The sequence below is a fragment of the Strix aluco genome, chromosome 6 (genome assembly GCF_031877795.1).
Source record: "Strix aluco isolate bStrAlu1 chromosome 6, bStrAlu1.hap1, whole genome shotgun sequence".
Classification (NCBI taxonomy): Eukaryota; Metazoa; Chordata; class Aves; order Strigiformes; family Strigidae; genus Strix; species Strix aluco.
The window spans coordinates 31,097,204-31,114,237 of record NC_133936.1 but is presented as its reverse complement, the minus strand read 5'-3'; the positions used below and the strand labels follow the sequence as shown (position 1 = coordinate 31,114,237).

Below are 17,034 nucleotides of genomic sequence, written 5' to 3'. Positions count from 1 at the left end.
CAGTACTCATTCTGTAATCATTCATCTAAGCAGTATTTATTGCCTTGATACCTCTTTCAAGAGTGGTGTGTACTTGCTTCGTGGTGAAAAGTAGCACTGAAGTCAGTATTTATTAACATGCAGGAATTTTGTGGTGCCACTTGTCTGTCACTTCTCCCGTAGCTTTTTGTGTCCCTCCATACCCATGATAGTGACAGTCTGTTCTTGTTGTACTGTGCACTTAAAATTTGAGTCTGGGAAATGACCGGATGCCGGGCAGGGTTGCATCAAGTTGTACAGGTATTGCGGATAGAGTGGTTGAATGATCTCAAACTTCCATTCAGTAGCCAAAAGGGGAAAAGAATTAATTCTGGATCTATCATGAGTTTAGGGTGTTAGCACAGGAACATAAAAAGTGTTATGTTGGTGAAATTTGGTCACAGGCTGCCAAAATGTCTAGTTTTCAGAACCTGCTGTTGAACAAGATAAAAGAAGCCACTCCTCTGCTCCTGCATGGTCAGTGCTTGAACAAGGCTATCAGACTCACTGCTCCATGGCACTGAACTTCGTTTTTGCTTTCTGATAACTGAAATAGAAATTTCTTGTACTTATGTATGTGCTGTATATATGGAAGAGGGAAAAGAGGATTGGCAGAATACAGATGATGCCTTCCAGTGGCTCAGAAGGTGTACCCCATGAGGCAAGAGATTCTGTGGTGTGTTGTACCAGACTTAAGTTGCATGATTTTCCTCAGCCACCTACATGGGTGTGACCGAGTCATAAATCCAGTTTACTTTGTGCTGTTACATACTTGAGTCTTACAGTGGTTGCCAACTCATTATCCAGAAAAGAAGTTAGTTCAAGAGGACGTTATGGTGCTAAGAGTTGTAGATGGAGCATGCTGTTTGTCTGATTTCCCCTTTCAACTCTGTGTAAGAAGTACCAGTGTCTCCTGTAACAGATACCTGGGTCAGAGAAGCTTTTTATGACAGTTTCTGATAATTTTTTTCTGATACCCAGAGTTTTACATTTCTGACATGCAGGAAGAAGTTGCTGAGAAGAAGCTGCTATCTGTGTGGATGATCTGCTGTGTATCCAACTATATTCCATTTAAACTGTACCTCCTGTACCAAATTATTTGTCAGCTTTTCTGTGGCTCTTTTGGAGAATGTCTTTTTTTCAGCTTCTGTATTAGAATCAGTAAGACATTGCAAGTCTTTTAGGAATTCTGGTTTTGTGGATTGTGCCTTTCTGTAGATGCCATATTTTAAATTTGTGTTACTCTGAGAGTGTATTGTTAGTGTTTGTCGAAACATCATAAGAAATGTGATTTGAATTGGTGTCATTACTAAAATAGCATCATGATTTAGCAAAATTGGTACTGTTACTTCTACTACTAAATTACTATTACTACTAAATTATAAATGCTGGATTTCAAGCTGCTTTTCTGAAGAGAATTTCTGCATGCAGTCAGACTGATTGTCCCTGTCTCCCTCTAGACCACAGAGTAATTCTTGAAATTCTTGGTCGATTCATCTTGTAGACTTCTACAGCCTGTTAAATTTGGCTGTGAAGTTCTACAGCTCGATAAAAATGAGCTGACTGAATAAAGGACAGCGAAGCGTTTCTTTCAACGGGTAACTCGGCCATTGTTTCTGTGTCGGACAGCAGCTCTTTGGCATGAGCAGGGACCCTCTTCCCATTCTGGCTCCGCTGACCCGAGGGTCTGGGGGGATACAGGTGTCACCGGAGATGCTGAAAGCCTTGAGGAGCCTGCACTGGGCAGGGCCTGCTCACCTTCCTCCTCCTCCCCTTACTGCAGCAGGGGTGGGGAAGGGGCAGACCCGCATCAAAGCGGCACTGGAGCCCTCTCCCACCAGCACTACTCTCAAACTTCTTGTCAGTGAAAAACAATCTGCCCAAAATGTTTGGGGGTTTTTTGCCCTGTAGCCTGCTTTAAAGTGGCTTGAGGGCAAAAGCGAAAAGACTTGCCGTTCCCTTCATGTATTTCGTCCTGGAAGCGCTGTCGGTTGCTCTTTGCCGATTACCTCGCGAGGTTCCTCGGCCGGGGGGAGGGGCAGGAGGTTCCCAAGCCCTGAGGGAGTGCGGGGAGGGCCCGGGCCCGGGCTCGGGCTCGGGCTCGGCCGCAGAGGAAGGGCGGCCGCTTCCCAGCGCTCGGCCCATCCCCGCGGAGCGCCGCAGCGCTTCTAGGGAGCCCCCCTGCTGCCAGCGGGGTCACGTCCCGCCGACGTGCCTCCAACTCCTTCCCTCCAGATCGACCTAGTCCCCGTCGCCGCCCCGCTACGGGGGATGCCGCCTCCCTCCTGCGCGGCCTCGGGCTGGCGGCGCGGCAGCGCGGCTCGGGCAGGCGCAGGGCTCGGCGCCCCGCCGCAGGGAGGGCCGCGGCCGTGACTCAGCGCTCGGGCACGCACCGCCGGCTGGCGGCTGGCGGCTGGCCGGGAAACGGGGCGGGAAGCGCTGGGTGCCGCCCCCAGAGCAGCTGCCGGGAGAGGGGACGGGGTCGGAATTCACGGAAGAGGTAAGAAAGGGGGGACTGAAGTGGGGGGGGAACGAAGGAAGGCTTCAGCTCCCCGACCCGGAGCCTCAGTCCCGCGCCTTCCTTCCGCTGTGGTGCGGCTGCCTGCGGGGCCGGGGCCGAACGTTCCCCTTGCGTGTGGGGCTGTGGGCTGAGCCTCGGCATTCCCCTGTGCTCTGTGGCTTTGCATTGTTCCTAATCTTTTAGTCTGGCAGTGCCCCAGTCAATAAAACTTCAACGGAAAAAACAGTAATTTGATAATCCTCATTGCTTATTTTATGTAATCTTCCTTCTCTAGGGGTTTATTGCAAAGCATAAATTAGAGACGCTGATCCATCACTTTATTGTGTGTCGATGATCTGCCTGCTAACGTCCTGCTAGCTCTAGCTGTAAGTGGTAAGAGTGAGCCGCGGCAAACCTGGGTCCCGGGTGTGCTAGTGCTGGGTGTTTAGTATCATCTTGTTCTTCTGGAGTAGGAATTGTTTGCTCGTTTTCCATCTTTGCTTTAGGACTCTTGTCTTTTAGCATGATGTTTTATAAATGGCCTCTAAAATGCATGAAGTGGTAGAGGGTTCTAAAAACACGTAGCAGTAAGCTGAGCAGTAGTTGAGCAGGCAGTGAGCCCGCAGTATTTCTTTTCATTGTAGTGCTGGGAGAAAGGGCCAGCCCGGCCTGCCCTCAGTACAGAGCCGGGGGAAAAGAGATTACAGACAGCTAGTAAATGCAGGACGTGTTGAGAGGTCTGGAGGGTATTCCAAACTCAAGCAGGAGATGTTTGGAGTGAAAAAAGCTTTCCAAGAATGGCAGCAACACAGACTTGAAAACTTGAAACTTTGAAAACAGGAATTTGTGCTGGATCATGCTTCGGTTTGATTTGCTGGGGAAATGACTTATGTATACCTGGTGTACACACAACTTGCCCCTGTTCTCCTAAAGCAATGATTTTTTTAACTCATTTAATTGAAATAATTGGTTCTAAATTCTGAATTGTCATAACTGAGTTTGAACCTGGGTTATATAGGCTTGTTAGTTTAGGCAGAAATCAGTTTTAACAAGTTATTCTGCTAAATTGAGTTGATTAAAGCATCTAGATAGGGTTTTAAAGTAGCTTTTAGCTAAATTAAAGTCTGATTTACTGTGAAGTGATAAAATTTCTGTGTGTAGATAATAGGCTGAGATCTGAACCTTTTTGATAGCACTTTAAGTGCTTGAGCTGTGTCACAACATGGGATTTCATAGGAGGAGGGAAGGAATGTGAAGAACAATTACTGAGCTATGGGACAGTAAGTCTGAATACAGGAAAAAGCAATCTGACTTTTTTTTTGCACAGACTCCGACTTGTGACTCAGGGACAGGACACAATTCAGGATTCCTGGATTCTGTCAAATCTCATTTCCTAACTGGGCATCTGGACTTGGGGATTATATTTTCTATCTGCCTCTGAACACAAAAATGCAACAGTCTCTTCTCTGTGACCCCATGTGCTATGATATCCTCTGTGGTTTATCTGCTGAGCTGTCCCCCCAGCTGCTTCAAAGGCTTTGGATTCAGAGGTTCTGTTCCTGCTCTGCTTCTCTGATTTTTCTCTTGTGCTCCCTCATGTAGAAAGCTTTGCTGCTTCCAGCTGCTCTAAACAGAAGACCTACCTGCCCATTTTTAGCTATATAACCTTCCACAGGCAGAACAGAACTGCCTAGGCTATGTGGAAGAAGTTGGGTGTGGTGGAAGGGTGTTTATTAAGCTTCAGTGAGTTGCTTGTGCAGAGCCTATTTAGACTGAGTGCTGAGTGCTATTACATTTTAGTTGACATATACTTATAAGGGAGACTTTAGGGTTTTTCATGGGAGGTGAAACACGGTCCGCTAGCAAGATGTGACAGGGAGTGGATGGATATTACACAGCTTCAGCTTGGGTGTCAGGCTTGTAACAGAGGAACATCTTCCTGCTACAGCCAGAGAAGAATGAACCCTTGGACTGCAGATCAAGGAGTATGTGTGAACCACTGTGCTCCCTCCACTGAGAATTGTAATAAGTTACTGCAGGGACTCTTCCCACGTACAATGGAGAGAAGCAAAGATCTGAACATGGAAGATACTTGAAAGAAATGGAAGAATTTAGGGACCTCTTGAGGTCATCTAGCCCAGTTTTCTGCTCAGAGCAGGGCTGACTTGAAATTTAGACTGGGTTGTTCAGAGTTTCTGCCAAATCTGGGCTTTGTTGTAGTCTTGTGTTTGGAGAAGGAAGTTTCACATTTATTTAAAAGAAAACTCCTCTTCTGCAGAGAATTCAGGGCTTCCAAACAGCTGTTGGATGAAATCTTATTACAAAGATTGTTGTATTGAAGATTAAAGCGTTATTACTGTTTTCTTTCTACTTTCAGGCAGAGAGACTGTTGATTCCAGCAACATGGAGGATGATGTCAGCTTGAAGTTCCGTCAGCAGCTCCTGCTCATTGATGAAAACCTGGTGGCTGAAGATGTAGCAGCTTTAAAATTTCTCTGTACTGACTTGCTCCCCTTCAAAAAACTAGAAAGTGTGGAGTCAGCAGTGGACATCTTTCAGCTTCTCATGGCTGAAGAATATCTGAATGAGGAAGATACTTTCCTACTAGCTGAACTCTTATACAGAATTAAATGTCATTCCTTGCTCAGGAAACTTGGTTATACCAAAGAGAAAGTGCAAGAATGTCTGCATGAGAAGGGAAGAGTGTCTCCGTACAGGTAAGCTTGCAGTGGGATTCTGTTCTCTCCATTACTGCCATCTATGCCATACTGTTTCCCTTTCTATTTTTGAATTCCCAGATTGCTTTTAGTTTCTACACTGTCTTGTGTTCTGTTACAGGCAGATGCTGTATGAATTGTCAGAGAACATTACCAATGAGATGTTGAAGGATATCATATTCCTCCTGCAAAACTATCTTCCAAAGCGACGGATAACTCTTGTATGTGAGGAGAGAGCCAACTGTGTGTTTGGCGGGAAGGGAAGAAGGAGTGGGGGAAATAGGAGAAAAAGCATGAAAAGTATTTGGCAGAATAGGGCATAATCTGCAACTAGGCTGGTCAGTATTTATAGGGTTAGCAAGGAGGAAGCTGTTAACAGGTGAGTGTGCCAAGGTCAATCACTGACAGTCCACGGTCTTGCATTAGATCATAAAAGGGTGACAAATCAAATCTTCACCCTGCTTAGCTGTGTGCAAAGAAGATTCATGTCTGTATGTGATTGATACCGTTTCACAGGAATAAAACCTTCTGGAAGACAAAAGCCATTGCTATGGTTTGGGTGACTCTGTTTAAACAAGTAATAATGCAACCAGTAGCTTTCCATGAATGCAACATTTCTACCTCCCACGGTGATGTAAAATTGACTGTTTGGACCTCGTTGGTAGGGAGCAAAGCAGATAATAATCTGATTGTTTGAGGCAGACAGGCTGAGGCAGGTTTTGAGTTGTAAGGAATGATAACTATATTTTACTCTCTCCTTTTGGCTGCCAGTCTGCTCTGGAATTGCTGATTTTATTGGAAAAACAGGGCCTTTTAACTGAAAACAATGTACAGATGCTGGAGGAAGTCTGTATGAATGTTTCACCTGATCTCCTGGAAACAGTAAACTGCTACAAAAGGGCAAAAGGTGAGAAATTCACAGTCAGGGAGTAGGTTTGCTGAAATGCAGGAAGCACTAGAAGGGTCCGGGCAACTGAACCTCAAGGTCCTATGTGTGCATTGTTGGAACAGGAACTAGAGTGGGATTGATCATCTTCACACACAAATTTGGCATAACAGTCCCTAGCTTGCATTACTTCCTACTGAATTCCAGTAGAGACATGATGGAATATCTGAGGCTGCACAGAGAAGTCCAGCACATACAGAACAGGCTGGGAAACTGAAAATCCATTTATAGTTATGTCACACTTCTCCATTTCCCCATGAGTAGTATGGAGATGATGATGAGTGTCCTGTAAAAGGCACTTTGTGATATATGAAGGTACACTACAACAAGGCAGTTGCCTGCTAATAAGCTGGCAAGGCAAACCATGCGTGCATGTGTGTCTGATATGTGGTAGGCTTTATTATTAAATGTGTGATTCATGTTATTAGGGGTTATACTGCAGTTTGTAATATTCCTTCATTTAATGTCCTGTGGAGTGACTATAAGCATACTGGGGAAAAAGTTCTATTTCCATTTATTTAAGCACTGGGAAGCAAATTCTGGAAAGTACAAAGCTATGTCTCCCCAGTAGGTGGAAGGGCACTCAGCGTTTCATGAGTTCCATTCCCTCATGCTTTCTGAGTGTGTTTCAAAGTTGCTTTCTATTTTAATATATCTTTCAATAAGTATAGATCTGCATTTGCCTAATGTGCAGATTCATACTGATTTAACTAAAAGGCACTTGGCTTCTCTCATTTTATCTCTTTCTGCTCTTAGTGTCTCTGCCTCAGCAGGAGAACACTCTGCCAGTCAAGGAATCTTCACTGTCTCACACTGGAGCCATCAGAGTATTCACTTCCTCACAGGTACACTGGAGTACATACTGCCAGTTTGGGTTTTAGTTGGGGGGGGTGGGGGGTTGTTTCTTGCCTGTATTTTTAAACTGTACTGACTGTGAGATTTTTTGGTTAATTTTCTCACTTGGTTTAGAAGGGGAACAAGCATCTTTGTTCAGCATGTAAGAAATACAGCTGCATATAGTATCAAATAGTGGAAGTCAAAAATACTACTATTGGTCATGTGCAATTGGGGGGAAAAATTAGTGTTAGGAAGAGAGATGAGTGAGTGAAAAAGATGGACAGGTGCCTGTCACTTGGTGCTGATTTTTAAAGTTTCAGCTGGTCAACACTAAACTGTCTCTAAAGGCTAACACCGTACTTTGATGATCAGTTCAAACTGCTGCTGAAGGGGGTGGTCCTGTTTTCTCAATGTACCAGTCCTTGATCAGTTAAACCCCTCCTGCAGCTGCATGATGAATCAGACTGGGAAACTTCTCAGGGCTATAACTGATCATTTTCTGGGGGGAAAGGAAGGGAGGGAGTTTTAACCCAGTTCTGAATGAGGAGAACAGTGATCTTTCTAAGGATACTTCCCAGGAGTGAAGTTCTAGACAAGAGCTGAGGAAAATGAGCTATTTAGTATCAGAAGGGTTTGCATTACTCCTGCTTTGAGCTATATTTGCTCTACACATGCAGAGGGTTTGAGGAAGCCTTCATCCATGGCACTTAGCACAGTCAGAAAATGAATGTAGTTCTAGTAAGAAAACATAGATTTAAAAGAATTTTTTAAAAAAACTAAAAGATTGTTTCCATAATCCTGATGGTCATGTTTGATTTTTCTTTAAAATTATGAGAGGTTGTACACTTTCTCCATGCTGTATAATAAACCATTGACACTTACTGCTGGAAAATGTCTTTTAGGCAGGACTAGGATCACTAGTTACAATGATTTATACTCAAATAATTGACTATCAAAGAGAATTGATATGGGACTATGTTGGGACCTTTATTTTGTTTATAATGACTGCTTACCCCTATAGTGAGAGGATCATTTGGAAGTGAAAGAAAATTCATTGCTGTTTCCCTTTGTCCTTAAGAGAAAATATATTTGTTTCCAGCTCTGTAAGATTTGCTGTAAGTGGGGAAGTCTTTTGTCATTTCATTATTAAATGCTTTGCTACTCTTAGGAATTCAGTAGTTTTCCTTCTCACGACTTAAAGAGCTTTGTATTAAGCCTATTTTGCAAAAATTGCTATGAAAACTTACTATATGTAATAACGATTTTTAACATGGTATTCCCCCCACTCAAAAAATAGGAGACCTCGATCAAATCTGTCGTTTCTAATATCAATGGTAAGAATTTCTGAAAATATGTTTGGCTTTTATTACCTTTATGTTTAATGTTGCATTCCTTCACTTTCTCTGGGAAATTTCTAGCATTTGATTTAATGCAACACACCTTGCTGTATTCTTGGAAGGGTCTTTTGCTTTCTGCACATACAGATTTGAAGGATTTCTGCTCTTATATAACAGAGGCAAGAGAAAATTGGCAAGTCCTGTGTAGTTTTTCAGTCATTTACTAGAAACTAACTAATGTGCTTTCTGGGAAGTGAAATAAGGGCTGGTCTGATTAGAAGCAAAAAGATTCTTTCTTTCCTGAAAACAACAAGTTTTCTGTTTAAATATCCCTGGGAGGACAAGAGAATGGCACACCATAACTGTTTGTAAAACTGAGATGTTAGGGTTTTGGGTGCAGGATTTTACCTCTGACGTCTTTTGCTGTATGGATCGTTATGTTGAAGAGCCTGGCAGTATTGCGTGGTAGAGATGGATGTTTTGAATGCATTAAATAGTGTGTGATTTGTGCAAAAGGAGACAAGTGGTTTAGGGCATTCAGAAGAAGTAAATAAAGCAGCAATAAATGAAGTTACATTTTAGATCAGATCACTGAAAAGATTCTGTACAAATTACAGTGGGTAGTTTGCATCCGTCTTTGTGACTCAACGTGAAATAGATCAGTTACAAAGTATAGCAGTACAACATCTGTCAGCTCTTTTCCACCTTCAAGCTCTGTCAATGCAGCCTTGCTCTGAAAGTCAGTCTGAGAGTTATTACAGTGATTCAGCAACAAACAAAAGAAAAATCTGTAATGGGAGCTTCAGCAGTAACACTGCAGATCCTTCTTACAATACAGATTATTTCTAAGATGATTTCCAAATGAAACATTTATTTGAATGTCTCAGGGAGAATCCATCCTTGTACTGTGGATATCTTTATTCCACAATACCAATACAAATAGAAACCTTGCCTTTGTCACAGAAGTAGATATAATAGAAATAACTGGAGACATGTTCAGAATACATCCTTTGAACATGCCAATACTATCTCATATGGAGGAATTATTCTTTTCAGTGAAACAGTATTTCAAATACAAAAAGTGCTGTATTGTAGCTAAACTTCTTTTTGCTACATCCACCAGTACTGGATTTCTTTTCATAAATATCTATGCTGGGTTTTTTTCCTAGATAACAAAGCAGCTAATCTTACACAAGGCTTCTCAGAAATGAACATGGAGCTGCTTGGAGAATTCAGCAATGTAGAAAACGAATCCAAGGTTTGGCACAATCTCTTAAATCCTTCTTTTTCAATACCTGGGTGTGTGAGGTCTTCATCCCTGTAATGACATTTATCACGCAAAGACAGGTGTATCTCGTGAAGCTTTTTGAATTGTCTCATCAACTGCAATGTTTCAGAGACTATTTTAACCTTGGAGGCCAGAAACTTAACAACATTGAAAGGTGTGGTAGAGGCAAAACAAACATAATACCTTTGATGGTATCCACACATCAGTGCATCTGCTTATCTTCCTGATACAGGCAAAATGTTTGGCATTTTCTTAAGTTGTGCATTTTGGAGATGGCAGCAGAATGTGCAAGACACAGAGACAAATATAGCTTCTCAGTTCTCTTTCTGGATCTGACTTAGAAAAAGCTTCAGGGCATCTTGAAATGAAAAACAATAAGGGGTAGCATACAGTGACCTTGTGAGAAGGCTGAAAGAAGGCAAGAGTTTTTAGTAAGCTATTGCAGGCATGTAACAATCTTCCTTAATAAACCAGAGGTTTTGGTACCAGGTAAAAGATCTCTTTTGTGAGATCCCTTCTTAGAAGCCTTATGTGCACTCTTTAACCTTGTACAGCAGTATAACCACTGAGTTCTCCCTCTGGCTTTTTCCTTCTGATGAGCATGGATATTGAGGGAGCAAGTTGCTGCATTTATTTATAGATACTTAATTTCTTGGAGTTCTGTGCTATAACATATCTTTTCATCACCTGATGTTCAGAGTGCTGTAGCAAAAGTACTTCTTGCTGCTGTTGAAGGAGCTTGGAGCGCTGCCTTCATTTTGTTCTACTAAAATGCACAAAAGCAGGTGTTGCTCACTTTAGTGAGCAGAAAGGAACTGGAGTGCTGGGAGTTTTTGACTTCAACCCGAGGTTGGACTTGAAGAGATGGTACTTGAAGTTTTGGTGACTTTTCAGTTTTTAAAACATTCTTTCTTAAGAGTGGGAGGTAACTTTTAACTCTTAGCAAAACTGGTAGTGTGGCAGCTTTATGCACTTCTGAGATCACTATTCTGCTTGCATCCCTTTCTGGTGGATCAGTATGAATCACCTGCTCCAAGTATTCATCACTACTCTCAGGAAAAACAAATCAGATGTCTAACATCATATAATTTCACTGTGAACCTTCTGCGATCTGAAATTAAAATATTTTCGTGACATTGGAAACAGCTGGGGACTTGTATCCCAATTCAGATTGCAGAGTTTGGCTGCTGAATTCTCTTTTGCATAGAGATGACCAGCCCAGCTGCTAAAACTTTCCTCTACAGTTTGATAGTATAGTGACAGAGTGTGCTTGAGGCTTCATCCATGTCTTTTCACACAAGGAAGCACAATGAGTTCCAGCTTTTCAAAAGTAACCCACAGTCTTAGGTGCCTCTTAATTTTTGGATGCCAATTTTGAGACATGTTAAGGAAATATGAGTAAGTTGAATAAATTCTTTAAGACTGTAAGCTTTTTTCTTCTCCTTTCTACAGAAGATGACCAGCTACAAAATGGATGGACCACACAGAGGATTTTGTCTTGTTATTAATAATGTTAACTTTGATAGGTCTCTTCAGGAGAGAAAGGGTTCTTGCAAAGATGCAGGTAAGTTACTGAAGTGAGATTTTTGGAGGATTAGTCTCTGTTTCCCCCTGTGAGTTAATTGTCTAGTATTCCTTTATATTTTATTGGCTATATTCTAGTTAGTTAATATTGTTAAAGAGTAAAATTTTTGATACATGTTAAATTATGTCCTTTGTGTATCTTAGGGGAGGAAGGGTTAAAGGATGCATAACCATTGAGTTTCTGATGCAGTTGGATCATTCTTGAATCATTTTAAGAATCACTTTTTATTTAGCCTTTATCTATAGCTATAATAAAGAACTAAAACTAAAGTAAAACACCATTGTACATAATACAATGCAAAATTCCGTAATCAACCAACTCTGTGCATATTCTTATTTTACTTTGTTCATTCTATTTATCTCTTGTGTATGAAACACTTAATTGTCAAAACTGCAACTGGGAAACAATTATGTGAGGAAGGTTTTGAAAGATCTAATCGGAAAATTGGCAGGGGGACGGGATTCCTCATATTTTCAGGTGTCATTTGTGAGCTCACTTAGTGTGTCAATATGCATTGTAAATTGTCATTGAATTTTCTGAAACTTGTTTAGAAAAATCCAAGAAATCTGAGCTGATGACATCTTTTTTTTATTCCAGTTAGCCTTTAATTGATACTAGTATAATCATAGAATGATAGAATGGTTTGGGTTGGAAGAGATCTTAAAGATCATCTAGTTCCAACCCCCCTGCCATGGACAGGGACACCTTCCACTAGACCAGGTTGCTCAAAGCCCCGTCCAACCTGGCCTTGGACACTGCCGGGGAGGGGGCAGCCACAGCTTCTCTGGGCAACCTGTTCCAGTGTCTCACCACCCTCACAGTAAAGAGTTTCTTCCTTACATCTAATCTAAATCTACCCTCTTTCAGTTTAAAACTGTTATCCCTCGTCCTATCCCTACACTCCCTGATGCAGAGTCCCTCCCCAGCTTTCCTGTAGCCCCCTTTAAGTACTGGAAGGCCGCTATAGGGTCTCCCTGGAGCCTTCTCTTCTACGGGCTGAACAACCCCAACTCTCTCAGCCTGTCCTCACAAGGGAGGTACTCCAGCCCCCTGATCATCTTCATGGCCTCCTCTGGACCTGCTCGAGTAGGTCCATGTCCTTCTGATGTTGGGGGCCCCAGAGCTGGACACAGCACTGCAGGTGGGGTCTCATGAGAGCAGAGTAGAGGGGGAGAATCCCCTCCCTCGACCTGCTGGCCACACTTACCTTGATGTGTGAGCGCAGCCCAGGACACGGTTGTCTTTCTGGGCTGTGAGTGCACATTGCTGGCTCGCACTTTGCCATCCACTAGTACCCCCAAGTCCTCCTCCGCAGGACTGCTCTCATTCCACTCCTTGTCCAGCCTGTATTTGTGCTTGGGATTGCCCCGACCCATGTGCAGGACCTTGCCCTTGGCCTTGTTGAACTTCATGAGGTTTGCACGGTCCCACCTCTCCAGCCTGTCCAGGTCCCTCTGGCTGGCACATCCCTTCCCTCCAGCGTGTTGACTGCACCACACAGCTTGGTGTTGTTGGCAAACTCCCTGAGGGTGCACTCAATCCCACTGTCCATGTCGCCAACAAAGATGTTAAACAGCACTGGTCCCAGCACCGACTGCTGAGGGAACACCACTCGTAACTGCTCTCCCCTTGGACATCGAGCCGTTGACGGCAACTCTTTGAGTGCGACCATCCAGCCAATTCCTTATCCACTGAGTGGTCCATCCTTCAAACCCGTGTCTCTCCAATTTCAAGACAAAGATGTCATGTGGGACAGTGTCAGAAGCTTTGCACAAGTCCAGGTAGATGACATCAGTTGCTCTTCCCTTATCCACCAGTGCTGTAACCATCTCATAGAAGGCCACCAACTTTGTCTGGCATGATTTACTCTTAGTTGGCTGTCACCAGTCAACTCCTTATTTTCCATGTACCCTAGCACAGTTTCCAGATCAGAGGTGAGACTGACTGGCCTGTAGTTCCCTGGGTCTTCTTTTTTCCCCTTTTTAAAAATGCAGTTATGTTTCCCCTTTTCCAGTCAGCGGGAACTTCACTGGACCACCACGACTTCTCAAATATGATGGATAGTGACTTAACCACTTCATCCACCAGTGTCCCCAGGACCCACAGATGCATCTCATCAGGTCCCATAGACTTGGGCACCTTTAGGTTCCTTAGATAGTCTCGAACCTGGTCTTCTCCAGTGGGTGGTTCTTCCTTCTCCCAGTCCCCCCTTTGCCTTCTGTGTCTTAGGTGGTGTGGCTGGAGCTCTTGCCACTGAAGACTGAGGCAAAAAAGTCGAGTTCCTCAGCCTTCTCCATATCCCAGGTGACCAGGTCTCCCATTTCCTTCTGGACAGGGGCCACATTTTTCCCTAGTCTTCCTTTTATCACTGACATACCTGTAAAAGCTTTTTTTGCTGACCTTGACATCCCTGGCCAGATTTAATTCTATCAGGGCTTTGGCCTTCCTAACCTGATCACTGGCTACCCAGACAGTTTCTCTGTATCCTCCCAGGCTATCGGTCCTTGCTTCCACCCTCTGTAGGCTTCCTTTTTATGTGTGAGCTTGTCCAGGAGCTCCTTGTTCATCCCTGCAAGCCTCCTGACTTCTTCTTTGTGGGGATGTATTGCTTCTGATCTTGGAGGAGGTGATTGTTGAATATTAACCAGTGTTCCTGGGCCCCTTTATCCAGGCATTTATCCCATGTTACTCTGCCAAGCAGATCCCTGAAGAGGCCAGAGTCTGCTCTTCTGTAGTCCAGAGTAGTGAGCTTGCTGAGTGCCCTCCTCACTGCCCTAAGGATCTTGAACTCCACCATTTTGTGGTCACTGCAGCCCAGGCTGCCCTTGAGCTTCACACTCCCCGCCAGCCCCTCCCTGTTGGTGAGAACAAGGTCCAGCATAGCACCTCTCCTTGTTGGGTCCTCTATCACTTGGAGAAGGAAGTTACCATCAACGCATTCCATGAACTTCCTGGGTTGCATATACGCTGCAGTGTTGTCCCTCAAACAGATATCGGGGTGGTTGAAGTCTCCCAGAGGACCAGGGCTTGTGAACGTGAGGCTGTTCCTACCTGTCTCTAGAGGGCCTCACCCGCTCGGTCTTCCTGGTTGGGTGGCCTGTAGCAGACCCCACTGTAGCATCTCCTGTCCCTGCCTTCTCTTTAATCCTGACCCATAAGCTCTCGGTCGGCTCCTCATCCATCCCCAGGCATGTCTCTGTGCACTCCAGCTGGTCACTGACATAGAGGACAACCCCTTCTCCTCGTCTCCCCTGCCTGTCCTTCCTAAAGAGCTTGTCTCCTTCCATTCCAGCACTCCAGTCATAGGAGCCATCCCATCATGTCTCCCATGATGCCAGTAAGATCGCAGCCCTGCAGGCGTGTGCATGTCTCTTAGCCCCTCTTGTTTATTACCCATGCCACGCGCATTTGCATAGAGGTATTTAAGTTGGGCCCCAGGTAAAGCATTCATAAGGATGAATCTACAGAAGTGTCAGGGTGTAAGGTCTTTCCTGGTTCAGATTAGTTTGCATGGTGACTTAAAATGGTTTTCTACTGCCTCAGTTTTTCCTTTTGTCTTTTAATTACAGGGGAACTGGAGCGAGTATTCACATGGCTTGGTCTGGATGTGAGGACTTACACAGATCTGACATCTCAGGAGATTAAAGATCTCATGCGAACTTGGCAGCATTTGCAAGATCACAAAGACAGGGACTGTTTTATATGTTGTATTCTATCTCATGGAGAGTCAGGAGCGATCTATGGGAAAGATGAGGAACTTGTATCAATCCGCATGATCATGTCCCACTTCACTGCCAAACAATGTCCACAGCTGGCTGAAAAACCCAAACTCTTCTTTATCCAAGCATGCCAGGGTAAAGAGATACAGTGTCCTGTCTATGTTGAAGCTGATGCACGAATTCCTGACTTGTCTTCCATGCAACAGAGCATTTCTGCTTCTGAAAGTATTCCTGAAGAGGCTGATTTCCTCCTAGGCATGGCCACAATTGACGGATATGTCTCTTTCCGGCACGTTCAACAGGGTGCTTGGTATATTCAGGCCCTGTGCAGCAAGTTACAGTTGTTGGTACCAAGGTAAATACTTTGCTTAGCTCTTCCATGAAGAAATAGAAGGATCTTCCCCTTTTTTAATTCTCCAAAGGCAGCTTCACGTAGGAACACTAACCCATGTTCTGAGGTGGACAATATTCATTAACCTGATGATTTGTTTGCCACTGATAAATTTACATTAACACTGCTAGTACCATAGAGGTAATCTGGAGAATGTGAAGTTTATTGTAAAAAACCTCAAAACCTCCCATCTATATTCTCTAAGGCAGAGCCATCTTTTTCTTGAGTAGATTTAGGTAAAAATATTCTATTATTTTTCTTTACTGGTTGAATGAAGCAAGACAGAGTAAGAAAAGGTCTTTTGTTTTTAGTGTGACTCAAATGAGAACAAAAGAGGATAAATTTGGAAAAAAGGATGTGGGTTTTGTGTTTTAAATGTTCATACTGTATCTTCTGGATGATCTGGGAGGTGTTAAATGGAGTGCCATCTGCTCATTAATAACTCATGTTTTAATTTTTGCTCTCCTGGCCATATAGGGGTGAAGATATTTTGTCGATTCTTACAGAAGTTAATGAAGATGTGGGAAGACGTGTTGACCGCTTAGGGACAAAGAAGCAGATGCCTCAACCAGCATATACCTTAAGAAGAAAATTTATATTCCCAATACCTACAGACCCTCCTCCTTCACAGCAACATCGAGGCTTTTAAAATACATCCTTTTATCAGCACAACTCATTTAAATGCAATTCACCACACTACCTGTTTCAAGGCAGTTACCCAGAATCCTGAGGAACTGTTAGGTTCAAGACAAGGCCTCATAAATTTTTTGCTAAACGAACTGTGAAACTGGAGGAGACACAATCCATGTGCCAGCTGTTTACATCACCCGTATTCAGAGTTATCAGGGTTGGGAGAGGCATGCTTCTGTCATGTTAAATGTTTTTGTACCTGCATAAACTGCAGAGATAAGTGTTTTTCTGACAGCATAAGGGTTGCATGTAGCCTTACATATCTAAAGCAGGACTATTAATGGACTGGTTAGGCTCCTTGTGTTTTATTTTGCAGGCTAACAATTTTAAATCCTGCCTCTAAATCCATTAGCTATGTTCATAGAGAAAGTCAAAGGTGGGAATGAAGAGGAGAAAGCTTAAATTGGAAGTGGAAAAGGGTTTCTTCCATCTCTAATTTAATTTATGTTTAACTTAATGGAGAACCAGTTAACTCTTGAAATTTGTTCCTCAGTGCATACTGATACCATCTAATGGCTAACATAAACCTCATGTACAATGAGATCTTTCCAAAACTGAGTAAAGCAAAAATGCTCTGTAGTATTCTGTCTGTGAAACCTTGTGAACTGTCATTTCCCCATCACTTCTGGGAAGACAAGTTAGGGTAGAAGATTTGCACACTCTGAAATATGGCATTCAGCAGTGTATCTGTATAGGTTTATCAGATTGATTAACTTTGTTAAGCAGTACTTTTTCTGATTATTGTTTCTTGTTTTAAGATCTAAAATGCAGCCATACAAGAAACAAGACTCCTTGTTGATTAAGCTTCTAACAGAGCATTTTGTGAGTTAATTGAAATAATGTCATGTTGTTTTGTTGTGAGCATTTACTACGTATGGCTGTGTCCTTCCTGTTTGTTACTGCATTAAATTCATACTTCTTTTTAAGAGCTTGGTGAGATAAAAATTATGTAATGGGGTAAGGCTTATCCATGTTTCTCACTGATCCCTTCACTTTGTTGGGCCGC

At 43.2% G+C, this 17,034-nt stretch overlaps 1 protein-coding gene across 4 annotated transcripts; it reads left to right on the top strand.

Annotated features, from left to right (window-relative positions):
• The first annotated feature begins 2,070 nt into the window (after positions 1 to 2,070).
• Positions 2,071 to 16,819, top strand: LOC141925365 (caspase-10-like). Of its 4 annotated transcripts, none has more exons than XM_074829445.1 (11): positions 2,071 to 2,518; positions 2,814 to 2,904; positions 4,896 to 5,235; positions 5,357 to 5,456; positions 6,007 to 6,142; positions 6,938 to 7,026; positions 8,316 to 8,352; positions 9,525 to 9,613; positions 11,096 to 11,207; positions 14,798 to 15,302; positions 15,816 to 16,819. In XM_074829445.1, the coding sequence occupies exons 3-11, from the start codon at positions 4,922 to 4,924 to the stop codon at positions 15,985 to 15,987; spliced, it is 1,554 nt and encodes a 517-aa protein (XP_074685546.1). In that variant the 5' UTR covers positions 2,071 to 2,518; positions 2,814 to 2,904; positions 4,896 to 4,921; the 3' UTR covers positions 15,988 to 16,819. The 4 variants fall into 4 exon arrangements, with proteins under 4 accessions (XP_074685546.1, XP_074685547.1, XP_074685545.1 ...); XM_074829446.1 differs by having other exon boundaries at positions 2,814 to 2,911; XM_074829444.1 differs by lacking the exon at positions 2,814 to 2,904.
• Positions 16,820 to 17,034: the final 215 nt, after the last annotated feature.

Coding starts and splice junctions, on each gene's coding strand:
- LOC141925365 (XM_074829444.1), top strand. CDS start 4,922: ATGGAGGATGATGTCAGCTTGAAGTTCCGTCAGCAGCTCCTGCTCATT. Junction 5,236..5,356: donor GGAAGAGTGTCTCCGTACAG/GTAAGCTTGCAG, acceptor GTTCTGTTACAG/GCAGATGCTGTATGAATTGT. Junction 11,208..14,797: donor GGGTTCTTGCAAAGATGCAG/GTAAGTTACTGA, acceptor TTTTAATTACAG/GGGAACTGGAGCGAGTATTC.